The following is an 18,770-nucleotide window of genomic DNA, read 5'->3' on the forward strand; positions in this document are numbered from 1 at the left end:
TCCCCCCCTATGCATCAGAGCAGCTGCTGATCCTTTTTTATATAGCAATAGCACCATCAGTGGGGAGAGTAAGCCTGACCCTTAAATCCACCACTGTATACACCTAAAGTATGCCATTGCCCTGCTCTGCTTTGGCAATGGTGATGGCAAGGTCCATTAGCAAAAAGTCTCCATTTCCCATTCAATTGCATATACCTGGTTTGTTATCCAATCATGTAATCATAATACTATCAGCAGCATGAAATGAGTATTATGACCCAATTGTATGTGTCATGATCTTGTACCTGAGGCACAACATAAAAAAAAAACAGAGAAAAGCAGCCAATGTAGAAGAGCCTTTCAGCGATGTGGTAGATGTCTGATATTGTATGCATCTCACATGTTAGTAAAATTTGAAAATACACCTTTCAGCAGACATCTAGGAAGATTTAAATGGGACAATCATCATGGTGAGCTAGAAATACATTAATGCATACTTACACTAAATATGGAAAGTTACTGAGTGTTTGTATTCATTCACCTATACTGTACAATCGTATTCATATGGACATCCATTTGTGGTTGTCACATTCATTTACATGGTACTAGACTTCCATTCTTCTAGTTGATGCAGATAAGAAAGCGTTTATATTATTTCATTAGCAAATAGCACAATTATTTGGGACATCTTCCCACCTTCTTCTTGTAATGCGATTAATGATGCAGCTTCTCATGTTATAAGCTGAACATGACTTATTTAACAAGATGATTTTTTGTATTCCAGTCTCATAAAATCTGTGTGAAACCCAATTGTATGGATGTTTATAACTACCAGAGGAGGGATCCTAGTTGAGGTTAGGTGTATAGAAAAGAGATATTTTCACAGTTATGGGCCAATTTATCATTGCATATTTGCATCACATCACCCAAAAACATCAGTTTTCAGGGGATACCCGCAAATATGAAGGATCTCCTAGCTATCTCCATAGCTGTCACGGTCTCCCCATTTCTAACAGCACCTGAAACCCCCATAGAAAATATGGCTCCCAGCAGCTAATGCCATAATGTTAGCTGCTGTAGCCTATGGGCCTAATTCAGTAAGGATTGCTAATTCTGCTAATTAGCAGAATTTGCAATCCTTTTGCTAGCACGCTGGGTGCCGTCCGGCAAGGCCGCCCAGTATGCTGACCGCCGCCTTCCCCCCTTCAACAAGCAGAAATTGCGATTGCATTGTAATTTATGCTTGTTAGTAGAAATTAAGGTTGCCTCATGTCAGCGCAGGAGGCCCACCACCATGTTTCCGATTGCTACGGCTGCGTGTGACATCACGCAGTCGCCTCGATCACGCCCCCGTTTGCGTTGGCTCGCCCCCCGTTTGGCCGCCTTTGCCCCCGCAACTCTCCGTCTCCACCTAGGAAACAGGGCGTTGCCCCCCCCCCCCCCCCCGCGCCTCTGCATGTTTGAATGGCGGAGGCAATCACATTCTCTGCCGCCCCCCTACAGAAAACGCATGTGCAGGACGGGCGCTGCGCATGTACCCACATATTTTTTGCATTATTTGCGGTTGGATCGCAACCCTCCCTGGCAATGGGCACAACGGATGCACAGGAGTCCCATAAGACTAAATTGATGTGAACACTCGCTGGTATGCACATGTATACTGATACATTCAGGCAGTGAATCATTTGTTATTGCCACAAATAGTGTTCATAGGACATTATAATTATCAGGACTAAAACATGATAACTGATAAAATTGTCCCTTAGTACTTCAGATGCAGAGATACAAATACAGGTTGAGTATCCCATATCCAAATATTCCGAAATACGGAATATTCCGAAATACGGAATTTTTTGAGTGAGAGTGAGATAGTGAAACTTTTGTTTTCTGATGGCTCAATGTGCACAAACCTTGTTTAATATACAAAGTTATTAAAGATATTGTATTAAATGACCTTCAGGCTGTGTGTATAAGGTGTATATGAAACATAAATGAATTGTGTGAATATACACACACTTTGTTTAATGCACAAAGTTATTAAAAATATTGGCTAAAATGACCTTCAGGCTGTGTGTATAAGTTGTATATGAAACATAAATGCATTCTGTGCTTAGACTTGGGTCCCATTGCCATGATATCTCATTATGGTATGCAATTATTCAAAAATACGGAATAATCCGATATCCAAAATACTTCTGGTCCCAAGCATTTTGGATAAGGGATACTCAACCTGTATGACGAAACAAAAATACTGTAGGTTACATTTTATATTGGTATTTAAAGCAATTTATCCAAAGTACTTTGTTTTGAAATGAAGCTATTTGGTCAAATAAAAATCAATATAGATGGGAAATGTAATGAGCGTACAAAGTAATAGCCACTAATATGGGCGGTTTCCTTCCACAATCCAAAAATATACTGGTACTGTAGATCAATTGGTCTGACAAGAATTAACCCTAGTGTGTTTTTGTGCAGTTGTATGGTAGGGAATTTAGAGGGGGTAATTCAGAGCTGTTAGCAAACCAAAAAAGTTAGCAATTGAGCAAAACTATGTTGAACTGCAGATGGGGCAGGTGTAACATGTGCAGAGAGCGTTACATTTGGGTGGGTTTGTTACATTTAGGTGGGTTATATTGTTTCTGTGCAGGGTAAATAATCTAGCTGCTTTATTTTTACACTGCAATTTAGAATTCAGTTTGAACACACCCCACCCAAATCTAACTCTCTCTGCCCCACCTGCAGTGCAACATGGTTTTGCCCAATTGCTTGCTCTTTTGGTGCACTAACAACTCTGAATAACCCCCTTAGGCTGTACTCTCCAATGGTGCAGAGGCTGGTGTACAAAGCTGCGTACAATGGAGGCGCTATATGTATTAAAATAATAATACAGTATATAGCATTTGTACATGTGGTGTAATTCATATAATAACCTTTAATACAACATATATAGTATATAGTGTACAATCTCTTTAGTATTGTCACTTTCTCCAGTGTAGCACAGTATAATTATACTTCCAATCAACTGCTGCAGTTATGCTACATATTTTACACTTAGATGAGAAGGTAATACCAGCAACACAATATATCCTTTTAATATACGTAACTAAGTTTTCATGATCATGAAAGCTTCTTATGGGAACACAAGTTATTAAGGGCCTGTTTCAGACTTGCAGACTGCTCCGACTGCTTTAGTGTCTTATGCCGTAGTCACATCTGCAATTGTTTGCTAATGTTAGCAACAGTCCTTCCTCTGGTGTGCTAGCGTGCTTCTGATGTGCAAGGAGTGAGACACCCACTTTGAGCATCTTAAGATGCTGTAGTACCACTTTGTGCCTCTATGGGCAGATTTATGGGCCTCCAGTGTGAGCCATTAAACATCTGAGTTTGCAACCAGTTATGCGACACACCCGCAACACGCCCATGAGACAGACCATCTTCATAGTGTACATCTGAATAGTCACAGCTCAGGAATGCACAGCACATATCCAGTACATTTCTAATACTGTGCGTTTCAATCACAACTACGCATACACGCAGTGTAACACTTGCACCATACTAATATTTTTGAGCACGTACAGTAGCAAGCAATCGCTCAGCTCCATCAACATCAGCATATGAGTGTCACTTACCATTATGACACCCAGTACGGGTCTGAGTGATCTCTGTGCGCGCAGCAAAAAGGGGACTGCAGTGCCGGCTCTCACACAGTGACAGGAGCCGGGTGCTGTATGTAATGTTACAGTGCAGCACCCGGCTATTGTCACTTAGTAGGAGCCAGCACTTTGGGGTCTCCCCTCGGCGAGACACCCGGGTGCAGCCCCTGCACACCCGTAGTGATGTCACTGGGTCAGCATTGCATGCGACTCAGAATCAGGCCATTTGTCCGTAGACAACACCAACATAAGACTGCTGTAAGATGGGCTGTAATACCAACACTATTTATGTCGGCAGCCTCAGATATTTCTTAATTAAATATGAATATTGAACATTGACAATTTATTACTTTTCCTTAGTACAAAAAGTACTAGTAAGAAAAAGAAGATGGAAGTTGGAGGAAGTAGTATTACTTATTATTATTATTATTATTATTATTATTACTTATTATTATTATTATTATCATTATCATCATCATTTACAAAGCCATATTAGGGTGACATTCTGCCCCATGCTGCTCCCCGCCTCTGAACATCACATCAGGGTGTGGGGCCACTGAATTAGGGAGGAGTTTAGCTCCCAGAAAATCTTAAGGATGCTCCAGGTGGCTCAGTGGCAGTGACCGGAGTGTCCTGAGAATGCTCATGTGAATGTGACTGAATCTATGGATGTAGAGCAGCAAAAACTACAATTTTACTTTGTAATTAATGGGGAATTTTGATCTTTAATAACATTGTAAACAAATAATTCTAAAAGATGAAAAAACATTTACAAAGGTAGGTATAGTAAATATATTACATCTTGTTATATGGTTAAACATTACATTAAAATAAAAACAGCGGTTTTAAACATGCAAAAAAGAAAAAGAAAAAGAGAGAACTGTCTCATAAAACAATATAATGCTAAACTGGGACTGAAAGCACGGTATTTGGGACTACTGTTGTACAATTGGTTATAGGCATGATGTAGTATACTAGATAAGTATACACAATAAGACTTACCTCTAGTCTCCTAACCCTCAAACATTCCATGAAAACTCACCTCTTCAGGAAAGGCAACCTTATCAAATTCCCGACCCACCCACATAACCTTCAATGTCTCCCTATCTAATTGCATCCGCTCAGTACAGTACACTAATAACCTCACATTTTATCTTTCTTGACTTTCACACTCTCCTGACCCCTGGCCAACACTGCTGGGTGCAGGGCAGTAGAGAGCCTAGTTGGGCTCAGGTACATTTCAGAGGGCGTGGCCTAATTCCAGGAGGCGTGACCATTCACCCTTAGGAAAAAATACTGAAAAAAATTGTATTTTAAGCACTTACATGGCCACACTGCAGCCCAGCACACAACAGTGTGTGCTGGGTTTAGGAGAACAGCTGCAATGGCTGCTGCCAAGTAAGGGGGAGATAGGTCCTGGGCCCCCACTGAGTCCTCATTGGGCCCCTCCATCAGACCTGGGCCCGGGTAATTTGTACCCTCTCCCCTCTCTCTCGGCACCACTGGCTGGGTGACCATATCATACAGCCCATTAAGAGCCTTTGCAATCTGGTGAACCATTATGCAATAGGTAGCAACTATCCTTGTGTATCAATGCCTATTTCCCTATAGATTGTAAGCTTGCGAGCAGGGCCTTCCTACCTCTATGTCTGTCTGTTTTTACTCAGTTTTGTTCTATTACTGTTCTAATTGTAAAGCGCAACAGAATTTGCTGCGCTATATAAGAAACTGTAAATAAATAATAAATATAATAAATGTGTACTTTTAAGTACCGCTATAATCATATCTGCAGAACTTTTGTAAAATGTAATACTATAAAAGCAGCATTTAACTACATCTAACAATGATGTGTTTAACAAAAAAAAATTTTTATTTTTTAAATGGTTTATTATTAGTCTATATGTGTGTGTATATATGTATATACTGTATATGTTTGTATGTATGTATAATGCACTCCCTACTGTAAATTATATGGTTATTCGTAGTCATTGAGATCTGTAGCCACATAAAAGCACAGGAGCTGTAGGCAGGCTTCTTTTATACAGACTAACAAAATTCCAGGTGATTTCTAATGTATATTTACGCAACATATTACTGTATAGTAGGAGGTGCAATAAGACAAGATGCTCTCTTTAATTGTTTTAAATGTAATCCCTTAATATATTAAAAATGAAACAACAGTTGGACTTGTATGTTTCCAGAACATATATATGTATTTGTATTTATTTATCATACATCCCCTTAAAACACACCAACCTTTTTCCATATGTATCCTCTTTGCCTCATGTCCAGCTTCATGACCAGCAAGATCACCTTCTTTTGGACCAGGTATAATGTTTGGAGACAGACCCATCAGCATTTGGTTCATCGAGAGGCCGTTTTGATGGATAGCTAGGCAAGACCATTGTTTTTTTATTGATTTGATACTACCATGATTACTATTAAAGTCATTCAAACAGTAACCTACTGTATGGTATACACAACGTACAGAATGAATTCAAATACAGTACTAATTAAAAAAAAACAATATTAATGTTTTCTTTATATATAGAGAAGGAATGTCAATTACAAAGCTAAAAATATAAAGGCCATAAATGTTTTGTGATAGTATGGGCCTACATTGCATTATTGCGCTACTTTATATCGGTGAGCACTTTGTTTGGCACATGAGGCTGATGGAGTCTGCTGGGGTGGAACATTTATCTCTGATAAGATTAGCTTGGTCACTCCTGGCTATATGGTGCAGGGATTTGCTTTGTATTGCACTCACAGATAAAATGAGGACAAGATAATTAATTGAGCATCAAATGGTAAAAATTGGCCATTGCTAGTTTAAGAGTAAGCAGTGGAGATGATTTCCTTTTGCAAATCTACCAATGTATTAAGAGCCTGATTCAGACATGTATGCTAATGCATTTGCAGCTATAATCCCATACACATTTACGGAGGGATGTAATGGAGTCCGAGATTGCCGGAGGTGCGGGATACCAGCCGATATAGGACTTTTTTTTAAAGGGGCAATCACTAACAAGGCAAAACCATGCCTGGTAAGTGATTGTATATTTAAAAAAAACATTTGAGGGAGGCCGGCATCTTGTACCTCCGGCAATCTTGGACTCCATTACATCCCGTCCACTGTGTGTAAATATGCTAATGCTGCTGGCGCCTGGAAATGGATTGAGACGCCCACCGATGGGCTTGCTAATATCAGCATCTGCATACACAGAACAATCAGTAAAGAGAGGAAACAAGAAAAGCACCCAAGTGCAACACTGTGGTAATGGAAATCCATGCAGCGCTCTTGAAAAAACGAGATTTATGGTAAGAACTTACCGTTGCTAAAACTCTTTCTGCAAGGTACACTAGACTCCACAGGGAATGACATTGGGGTGTAGAATAGGATCTTGATCCGAGGCACCAACAGGCTCAAAGCTTTGACCTTCTTTCCAGAATGCAAAGCGCCGCCTCCTCTATAACCCCGCCTCCGTGCACAGGAACTCAGTTTTTGTTAACCAGTCCAATGCAGTAGAAGGCAAAAGAGATGACAACTGTTAGTAGCCACATACACCACATTCTCACGACAGGAGAAAGTGTCAGTGGCTAATGCCATATCAACCCAAAGAAGCTAAGTGCGTCAGGGTGGGCACCCTGTGGAGCCCAGTGTACCTCGCAGAAAGAGATTTAACAACCGTAAGTTCTTATCATAAATCTTATTTTCTGCTGCGGGGTACACTAGGCTTCACAGGGAATGACATTGGGGATGTCCTAAAGCAGTTCCTTATGGGAAGGGACGCACTGTAGTGGGCACAAGAACCCGGCATTCACAGGAAGCATCCTGGGAGGCGGAAGTATCGAAGGCATAGAACCTTATGAACGTGTTCACTGAGGACCACGTAGCCGCCTTGCACAATTGTTCAAGGGTCGCACCACGGCGGGCCGCCCAAAAAGGTCCAACAGACCGAGTAGAATGGGCCTTTATGGTAGCAGGAGCTGGAAGGGCAGCCTGTACATAAGCATGTGCAATCACCATTCTAATCCATCTGGTTAGGGTCTGCTTGTGAGCAGGCCAGCCACGTTTGTGAAAACCAAACAGAACAAAGAGAGAATCCGACTTCCTAATGGAGGCAGTTCTCTTCACGTAGATACGGAGAGCCCGTACCACATCCAAAGACCGCTCTTTGGAAGACAATTCAGGAGATGCAAAGGCCAGAACCACAATCTCCTGATTAAGGTGGAAAGAAGACACCACCTTAGGTAGGTACCCGGGACGTGTTCTAAGAACCGCCCGGTCACGGTGAAAAATCTGAAGGTCTGAGAACCAATGCCGTCTGGGCCACGCAGGAGCGATCAGAAGTAGGATTCCTCCTTCTTGCTTAAACTTCCTTATTACTCTGGGCAGGAGTGACACCGGAGGGAACACGTATGGCAGCCGAAAGTTCCATGGAATTGCCAGTGCGTCCACGAACGCTGCTTGAGGATCCCTTGTCCTTGTTCCGAAGACCGGAACCTTGTGATTGTCACGAGATGCCATCAGGTCCACATCTGGAAGGCCCCACTTGTCCACGAGGAGTTGAAACACTTCTGGATGGAGGCTCCACTCTCCGGCGTGTACGTTCTGATGACTGAGAAGTCCGCTTCCCAGTTTAGGACCCCCGAAATGAACACTGCCGATATGGCTAGCAGATGGAGTTCCGCCCACTGTAGAATTCATGATACTTCCCTCAATGCCATGTGGCTTCGAGTGCCGCCTTGATGATTGATGTACACCACCGCGGTGGCGTTATCCGACTGTACTTGAACAGGTCTGTTCTGTATTAAATGCTGGGCCAAGTTCAATGAGTTGAACACCGCCCGCAATTCCAGAATGTTTATCGGGAGGAGAGACTCCTCCTTGGTCCACCGACCCTGAAGGGAGTGTTGCTCCAACACCGTGCCCCAACCTCTCAGACTGGCATCCATCATCAGAAGGACCCAGTTGGAGATCCAGAAGGGACGACCCCTGCTCAATCATTGATCCTGAAGCCACCAGCTCAGTGACAGACGGACCTCCGGAGACAAAGAGATCATTTGAGACCTGATCCGGTGAGGTAGGCCGTCCCACTTGGCAAGATCCAGCTTCTGCAGAGGGCAGGAATGGAATTGAGCGTACTCCACCATGTTGAAAGCTGACACCATGAGACCTAGCACTTGCATCGCCGAATGTATCGACACTTGCGGACGAGATAGGAAGCATTGAATCCTGTCCTGAAGCTTCAGGACTTTCTCCTGAGACAAGAACATCCGCTGGATGTGAGTGTCCAACAACACCCCCAGGTGCACCATGCTCTGAGCAGGGACCAGGGATGATTTCTTCCAGTTGATGAGCCACCCGTGGGCTTGCAGAAACTGGATAGTCAGATCCAGATGGCGTAGGAGAATTTCTAGGGAATTTGCCAAGATCAACAAGTCATCCAGGTACGGTAGGATCCTGACCCCTTGACGGCGAAGTACAGCCATCATTACCGCCATGACCTTGGTGAAGACTTGCGGAGACGTGATCAAACTAAAAGGTAACGCCTGAAATTGGTAATGGAGGTTGCAAACTGCTAAGCTCTGGTACTGCTGATGCGACACTGCAATGGGAATATGCAGGTAAGCATCCTGTATGTCCAGGGAGACCATATAATCCCCAGGTTCCAAGGCCAGAACAATAGAGCGAAGAGTTTCCATACAAAACTTGGAGACCCTCACAAATTTGTTCAAGGACTTGAGGTTGAGAATGGGCCAGGAGGACCCATTCGGTTTCGGGACTAGGAACAGCGGTGAATAGTACCCCTTGCCTCTCTGAGCCAGAGGCACCTGTACTACCACTCCTGTGTCCAGGAGGGACTGTACCACCGAATGAAGAGTTTTTGCCTTCACCTGATCCAAAGGGACGTCTGTCAGGCAAAATTGATGAGGGGGACAATTCTTGAAGAGTACGGCGTAACCTCAAGTGACAACTTCTCGTACCCAGGCATCGGAAGTGGTCCTTAACCATTCCTGGGTATACCCTAGAAGTCGGACCCCCACCCTGGGATCCCCCAGAGGGAGGCCCGCCCCGTCATGCGGCAGGCTTGTCAGTTTAGAAAGCAGGCTGACTGGCAGCCCAGGCCCTTTTGGGTTTGGGCTTATTGGGTTTGGAAGTGCGTACCTGTTTCGGGTACGCCTGTCCTTTTGCTTTCCCTGAAGGACGAAAAGGAGCGAAATGGAGTACTCCTAGCCTTCGGCACCGAAGGAGCAGTACTAGGTAGACACTTTCTGATGATTAAACCTGTCCGGTTTCTTAGGGGCAGCATCAGACTCCGGGTCATCATCAACTTGAACAATGAGCCTGATAGCTTCCAGCAAGTCAGGAACATCCACCTGTGAAACAGCTTCCTCATCAGAAGCATCTGGATCAGAATCTGTGGGGTCAGTATAAACGCCATCCTCATCAGACGAGGTGTCTGAGACGTTGGTGGATTGTGAGGAAGTAATTGCCCGCTTAGAGGACCCCTTGGTAGTAGGCGGGCGAGGGTTAGATTTCTGAGTAGTCAGTGATTTGTTCAATTGCTGTAACTTACTGGACAGTTGATCTGCCCATGGCGGGTTAACCGCGGGGACCATAAGCGGTTGTACCGGCACAGGAGGTCCCATAGGGGGCATTAGTCTAGTTTCCAGCGTATTCAATAGCGTGGAGAAGGTAACCCAAGGTGGGTCATTTTGAACCCCCGTTGCTACAGTCCCACTGGGGGTAAGGAACCCCCCGGAACCTGAACCCTCAGCAGCTATGTTATCCTCAAATGTGTCTGCAGCATCAACACCACGCAATGTGGGATCAGCCCCAGCACCGTTGCCCTTTGTAGCTGACATAATCAAAAGCTCAATGCAAGGCAACACAGTACAATATCAGCAGCACAATACCTGACAAGAAAACCCTGTGCAGTGTAGTTCAGCACAAACAGGGAATTCTAGAGGTGACTAGAAATCACAGAGAAAAATACACACTGAGTATATCCTGTGAACTACCTATATTAATGATAAACCTGACGCACCTAGCCCCCTCAGGTTATAGAATATAGGGATAGCAATCTGAGTGAGATACACGAAATGGAGGTCACACAGCAGCTATATGCACACACACAGAGTCACAGTTTGTACAATGCAGAAATTGTGACATGCAATAAAACTCCACTGGACTAGCAATACAGAGTAGTACTATGTATAGCTATACACTGAATAGATATAACAATGCACAGTAAAGACTGGATGTGTATCACAGGGTACTTGTACTATATAATCCTACACTTTTTCTTAACTAACACTGTCAGCAGACATGTAGAATACTTAAGTGTCCTGTAAAATGCACAGCGCTGACAGGCAGGCGGCTTTACAGAGGAGGATTTGCCCAAACAGTCCCAGGATCAGCTCAGCTTGTCCTAATGGCACCCAAACGCTGACAGGGAGTGAGGGAGAGAAAGATATGCAGCTCCAGGGTGGGAACATTTACTCTAAATGGTGTCCTGGGACTGGGTGAGGGGCTACAGGTCAAAGCCTTATCCCCCTGCTGGACTTCACCACTGGGTACTGGGGGCTTAAATAAATGGTTTTATGAGAGAAAACTGACCTGTGCCCATGACCTGGTGGTCTAGTGGGGTCCCTCTACTGCCACAGTGTCCACACCAGCGCGCGCGGCCCGCCTCCCACCGGCCGCGCGGGATCGCTATTTACAGCGGGTCCCGCCGGGGGGACCCACTTACCTCCTCCCTGAGTGCGGCCACGCGATCCAGGAGAAAACCGGAGCCTCCGCTGTAGGTACCCGGCAACCAGGGCGCGGGAGTGTACAGCGCTGCTGGGGGAGGTGATGGAGCTGCAGTAGGAGATGTTTGACTGACATCCAGCACTTACAGTGCCTCTGCTGCAGCCCTTGAAGTCTTTTACTTTAAAAAGCCTTTTCCTAGGGTTGCTGGAGCAGCCCATTACTCCCCCCCCCCACACCCCCCTGTTGTATGCCTGCTTACTGCATGGCATCAACTACAAAACTGAGTTCCTGTGCACGGAGGCGGGGTTATAGAGGAGGCGGCGCTATGCATTCTGGGAAGAAGGTCAAAGCTTTGAGCCTGTTGGTGCCTCAGATCAAGATTCTACTCTACACCCCAATGTCATTCCCTGTGGTGCCCAGTGTACCCCACAGCAGAAAGGGGAATTGTCTACCTCTTGAAACTCAAAAGAATACAACTGTAGCATAAAACAGCGAAAGATGACGGGTAAATGAATAACACATTTAATATAACATCATATTAAGATAGAATAAAAAATATGTATTAAAATAATACAGACGAGACAACTGTGAAAACTGACATACAGTATGTTTCAATGAAATGTAATAAAAGATCACATAATAGTTCACAGGAGCAGATAATCTAGAAAAGGTGAGTATATCTTATAATAAGTTATTTAGTAGACACATCCGGCCAGATTCAAATTTCCGTTCCCCCTCCCGCCTCCGATCGCGCCTGCCGGCAGTATTCTAATGTTACTGCCGATGGGAACTACAATTCCATTTCAGCTCGCTACCCACGTGTAAAGAGACCCGTTTGGGTGTCCAAACATGTCTCTTGGTGATCGCGGCCATTACTTTAGTTGGGTTTAGGCGCTTGACCCGCCTACTGTAAATCAGACTGTAATGCACATTCGAATATCGCCCCTCTATCTCCTGTCACTTTAGACAGGAGATAGCGGGTGCAATATCATTTGAATCCGGACCATTTTTTAAGCATTTTGTAACAAATAAATGATATCCTTTATTATAAGTTACTGTATGCTCACCTTTTCTACATTATCTGGACCTGGGAACTATTATGTGATATTTTATTACATTTCATTGAAACATATGTCCGTTTTCACAGTGGTCTCATCTGTATTATTTTAACACATACTTTTTATTCTATCTTAATATGATGTTACATTAACGTTTTTATTAATTTACCCATCATCTTGGCACTCTTTTATCCTACATCTGCATACAAAGGCGCAGTGTCAGTCTCAGACATTTCGACAATCGATCATTTGAGTACCCCTGTGGTCACGCAAAAGCGTCGCGTGTATTACGACACTAAGGTTAATATGCAGATGGACGATAATCGCTCAACTGCGAAGACATTGGCATAGGAGGACATATCTGAATTAGGCCCTTGGAACGATAAACATGTACAAATGTGATACATTAAACAAAGTAACCTTGATGTCTTATTTACACTTATAACTTACAATGGGGGAGATGCACTAAGCAGTGAAAAGAGTGGAGAAGTAAGCTAGTGGAGAAGTTGTACATGACAACCAATCAGCTGCTCTGTATAATTTTATAGCATGCAAATTCTAAATGTTACTTCAATGCTAATTGGTTGCCATGGGCAACTTCTCTGCTGGCTTCCTTCTACACTCTTTTCACTGCTTAGTACATATATCCCTTAGTGAGGCTGGTAAAGGCATTATTTCACAAATAATAAACATTTTGTGTGCCTACATTTGGTAGTATATACATTTATTTACTCCCATTGCAAGCTAAGAAGATTGCTTTGAAATTCAAATAGTTTACATCTCAATGATAAAAAAAAAAAGTATATAACATACGAATTCTGTCTGAAGAGCTTTCAGTCCTGGCTGGTGAACTAGAAACGCTGCTGCTCCTGTGAGAAGACGGATGACTGCCCGGTCTTCGTCCATCTTCCAGGGAAGGTACAGGGGATGGACTGTCTGGAACCCGTTCCTATTTGTAGAAAAACAACATTATTTGAATTCATTATTATTGTTCATTTCAAGCATAAGACCCAATCACATAACAATAGGTAAATGATTGTTATAATGACAATGCATTAATAATTGCTAAAATGAAAGCCTACTCTGCAAAATCCTTTAGGCAGTCAAGCATCAGCGACAAAGAGCTGTCAACATTTTAAGTTACGATATGTACATGGTTAGGCAACAAACCCAACAAAAGACATCAGTTATGAATAAAGCTCATAGTATTTGTGCTCTATCCTTTATTCGAAGACATTATCATGCAAATATATTACTTTAACTTTGGAAAGATGATTCAATATTTGCTGTTGAAATATGAAATAGCTGAAGATCTGTTCCTAAAGGAATAAATGACAGTTGTGAAAGCTTATCTTTCACCATGCAGTTCTACAGGTTTTCTATTTCTGCAGCTAATGCAGTCATAAAATATAATCAGATATAAGGGTTAGAATACAATCGCTACGTTTGACGTAATCCTTTGCAACAAAATATAACATTGTAAAATGTATGAAAATATCCCCTTCAGTGTCTTCAGCATGTACAGGTCATGGTAATCATACACAGAGTGATTCATGACTGCCAGACTCAGCTATCCTTGCCTGTTACAGCTCCTCTGCCATTCACCCATCTCATATATCTAAACATTCTATTACAAAAGGACATCTAATGCTCATCTCATTTCAGAAAGGGCAGATTCAAAAAATATCTCAGCACGAGGCCAAGGCAGCTACATAATACATCCCATAAAACCATGTAGAGTCCTCAAAATGTAATTTCAGACAGGTTGACCTAAGGTACTGCTTTCTTAGCATCCTTTTAGATGTTTATAATCGTTATAATCTGAATAATATGTTCTTTTCTGACAATAAAAACAATCTTTGTTTTTATTTATTCAGCTTTATTGTACAGGACTCCTATATAGAACTATAATAAAATAAGTGTATATATATATATATATATATATATATATATATATATACTGCTCACAAAAAAAAGGGAACACTAAAATAACACATCCTAGATTTGAATAAATGAAATATTCTTATGAAATACTTTGTTCTTTACATAGTTGAATGTGCTGACAACAAAATCACACAACAAATATCAATGGAAATCAAATTTATTAACCCATGGAGGTCTGGATTTTGAGTCACACTCAAAATTATAGTGGAAAAACACACTACAGGCTGATCCAACTTTGATGTAATGCCCTTAAAACAAGTCAAAATGAGGCTCAGTAGTGTGTGTGGCCTCCACGTGCCTGTATGACCTCCCTACAATGCCTGGGCATGCTCCTGATGAGGTGGCGGATGGTCTCCTGAGGGATCTCCTCCTAGACCTGGACTAAAGCATCCGCCAACTCCTGGACAGTATGTGGTGGAATGTGGCATTGGTGGATGGAGCGAGACATGATGTCCCAGATGTGCTCAATTGGATTCAGGTCTGGGGAACGGGCGGGCCAGTCCATAGTATCAATGCCTTTGTCTTGTAGGAACTGCTGACACACTCCAGCCACATGCTAGCATTGTCTTGCATTAGGAGGAACCCAGGGCCAACCGCACCAGCATATGGTCTCACAAGGGGTCTGAGGATCTCATCTCGGAACCTAATGGCAGTCAGGCTACTTCTGGCAAGCACATGGAGGGCTGTGCGGCCCCCCAAAGAAATGCCACCCCACACCATTACTGACCCACTGTCAAACCGGTCATGCTGGAGGATGTTACAGGCAGCAGAACGTTCTCCTTGGCACCTCCAGACTCTGTCACATCTGTCACATGTGCTCAGTGAGAACCTGCTTTCATCTGTGAAGAGCACAGGGCGCCAGTGGCGAATTTGCCAATCTTGGTGTTCTCTGGCAAATGCCAAACGTCCTGCACGGTGTTGGGCTGTAAGCACAACCCCCACCTGTGGACGTCGGGCCCTCATACCACCCTCATGGAGTCTGTTTCTGATCGTTTGAGTAGACACATGCACATTTGTGGCTTGCTGGAGGTCATTTTGCAGGGCTCTGGCAGTGCTCCTCCTGTTCCTCCTTGCACAAAGGCGGAGGTAGCGGTCCTGCTGCTAGGTTGTTGCCCTCCTACGGCCTCCTCCACGTCTCCTGATGTACTGGCCTGTCTCCTGGTAGCACCTCCATACTCTGGACACTACACTGACAGACACAGCAAACCTTCTTGTCACAGCTCGCATTGATGTGCCATCCTGGATGAGCTGCACTACCTGAGCCACTTGTGTGGGTTGTAGACTCCGTCTCATGCTACCACTGGTGTGAAAGCACCGCCAGCTTTAAAAAGTGACCAAAACATCAGCCAGAAAGCATAGGAGCTGAGAAGTGGTCTGTGGTCACCACCTGCAGAACAACTCCTTTATTGGGGGTGTCTTGTCAATTGCCTATAATTTCCACCTGTTGTCTATTCCATTTGCACAACAGCATGGGAAATTGATTGTCAACAGTGTTGCTTCCTAAGTGGACAGTTTGATTTCACAGAAGTGTGATTGACTTGGAGTTACATTGTGTTGTTTAAGTGTTCCCTTTATTTTTTTGAGCAGTATATATATATATATATATATATATATATATATATATTTATATATACAGGTTGAGTATCCTTTATCCAAAATGCTTGGTACCAGAGGTATTTTGGATATGGGATGTTTCCGTATTTTGGAATAATTAAATACCATACTGAGATATCATGGTGATGGGACCTAAATATAAGCACAGAATGTATTTATGTTTCATATACACCTTATACACACAGCCTGAAGGTCATTTAATACAATATTTTTAATAACTTTGTGTATTAAACAATGTTTGTGTACATTGAGCCATCAAAAAACAAAGGCTTCACTATCTAACTCTCACTCAAAAAAGTCTGTATTTCGGAATATTCCGTATTTCGGAATATTTGGATATGGGATACTCAACCTGTATATACACACACACACACACACACACACACACACACATATAAACACGTACATAGGGGGTTATTCAGGTTTGTTTGGAAACCAAAAAAGTAAGCAAATGGGCCAAACCATGTTGTACTGCAGGTAGGGCAGATTATGTAACATGTGCAGAGAGATTTAGATTTGAGTGGGTTATATTGTTTCTGTGTATGGTAAGTACTAGCTGCTTTGTTTCTCCACTGGAATTTAGATTTCAGTTTGAACACACCCACCCAAATCTAACTCTCTCTGCACATGTTATATCTGCCCCCCCTGCAGTGCACATGGTTTTGCCCATTTGCTTACTTTTTTGGTTTGCTAAAAAACTTAATTAATGGCCATAATGCCCTGGAGGACACTGAAAAGTCTTTCAGCCATATATATAGTAAGAGGGGGTTCTACAAAATCTTTTGAAGGACAATTTCTAATTTAACTGCAGTAGAACGTGTCTTAGTCAGACACCCTCCCGCAGGATTTTTGTGAGTATCATTTTATTTACAGGTACCCCATGGATTCTACTGGTGAAGGGGACCGAGTCGGCGTGTCAACATAGGTAAGTATGCATGTGTTGGCGTGCATGTATGTAATAAAGTTTTACTATCACGGTGTGTGTGTACTGTTTTTATTTGGGTATTTTTTTGCAGTAGAACTACAGGTACCAGCGGGCCCGTTTCCCCCCCGCATGCTGGTACTTGTAGTTCTCCAGGTACCAGCTTGTGGGCTAGGCTTGCTGGGACTTGTAGTTCTGCTACAAAAACAATATTCTTTAATTTGTCACTTGGCTATCAGCCTCCCATCCGCCGCCTTTGGATGGGGGGACAGCCTCAGGCTTCACCCCTGGCCCTTGGGTGGTTGGAGGGGGGGACCCCTTGATTTAAGGGGTCGCCACTCCTCCAGGGTACCCCAGCCAGGGGTGACTAGTTGGGGATTTAATGCCACGGCCACAGGGACCGGTATAAAAGTGTCTCCCAGCTGTGGCATCATCTCTCCAGCTAGTGGAGCCCGGTGCTGGTGTGAAAAATACGGGGACCCCTACGTCTTTTGTCCCCCGTATTTTTTGCACCAGGACCAGACGCAGAGCCCGGTGCTGGTTGTTAAAATATGGGGGAACCCCTGTCAATTTTTTCCCATATTTTTACAACCAGGACCGGCTCAAAGAGCCTGAGGCTGGTTATGCTTAGGAGGGGGGACCCCACACATTTTTTTCTTGATTTTTAACCCATTTCCCCCCCCTTCCCACTGAAAAACATGCTCTGATCTCTCCATATTATTTTAGTCAGTAAAAAAAAATATTCTTTAAAAAAATATATTAAATAATACTTGTGGCTCCTAATAGACAAACCCAAGTAGATAATCCCTTCTAATATAAATAGATATGCTATTAGCAATAAAAAAAACATGTTTTAAAAAAATTATATTAGATCCCGCCAGCAAAATGAGGCTGACTGAAATTGACGAAATTACTGTCGAAAAGCACTGTTGTCGAATCGACATTCTTCAATTGAATATACTTTTGTCGAAAAGCCGCATTTTTACCATTGCAGACATGTCAAATTTGACAACTGTCGAATTGCAAAAAGTCGAATTTGAAACGGACGTTTTTTTGTCGAAAAGTACTGTATTGCATTGTCGAATCAGTTTTTTGTGTCGAAAATGCCCCGTTTTTCAACATTTGCAGCAATTCGACCGCAATTGCATATACCCCACAGTTTGATAATCACTGGTATAGCCACAATATCTGCTGGTCTGACAGGCATTTTATCTGACTGTGTATGCTCAGAATTACCTGTGTAGCTGTTTCTCAATGGTCATTACACTTTACTGATACCCATATTTTAATAAAAACATGTGCTGGAACAGCCATAAAGAGATACTGTGCTAAACATGGAGTGTGAGTCTGGGTGTTGCTGTGCTGTTGGAAGAGAATGCAGGGGAAGAAGAATGTGCATCTGGATGCTGATGGTGTGTCGGTTCTGGGGGAGGGAAGAGGGGGGTGGGAGGGGCCACCTGATTAACGGGAGCAGGAGGCCGGGAGTGCCATTGCAGGAGAGTAGGTAAGTATGATGCAGGGGGAGGACAGTGTGTGCATGGGTGCTCCAAGGAGTGCTGGAAGTGAATGAAGGGGAAGGAGAGTATGTGCCTGGGTGCTGCTAGAGTGTTGGAAGTAAATGAAGGGGGAAGATTGTGTGTGGCTCGGTGCTGCTGGGCTGTTTGAAGTGAATGCATGGAAAGAAGAGTGTGTGTCTGGGACTCTGAGTTCTCCTGGTGTGTCGGAAGTGAATGCAGGCGGGGGGGATGTGTCTGGGTGCTGCTGGGGTGTTGGCAGTGAAGGCAGGGGGTGGGGGAGTGTGTCTGGGTGATCCTGAAGTGTTGGCAGTGAATTTACAG

General features: G+C 43.4%; 1 protein-coding gene across 7 annotated transcripts in view; it reads right to left on the reverse strand.

Moving 5' to 3' along the window:
• Positions 1 to 18,770, reverse strand: part of DACH1 (dachshund family transcription factor 1) — a 516,624-nt gene that overhangs the window by 132,587 nt on the left and 365,267 nt on the right. For all 7 annotated transcript variants that reach the window (XM_063952924.1, XM_063952923.1, XM_063952921.1 and 4 more), the window contains 2 exons: positions 13,266 to 13,401; positions 5,889 to 6,023 (listed from right to left, as the gene is read on the reverse strand). In XM_063952924.1, coding sequence (XP_063808994.1) covers positions 5,889 to 6,023; positions 13,266 to 13,401 — 271 coding nt within the window. The remainder of the gene's footprint in view (positions 1 to 5,888; positions 6,024 to 13,265; positions 13,402 to 18,770) is intronic.

This window comes from Pseudophryne corroboree, chromosome 2 (assembly GCF_028390025.1).
Source record: "Pseudophryne corroboree isolate aPseCor3 chromosome 2, aPseCor3.hap2, whole genome shotgun sequence".
NCBI lineage: Eukaryota > Metazoa > Chordata > Amphibia > Anura > Myobatrachidae > Pseudophryne > Pseudophryne corroboree.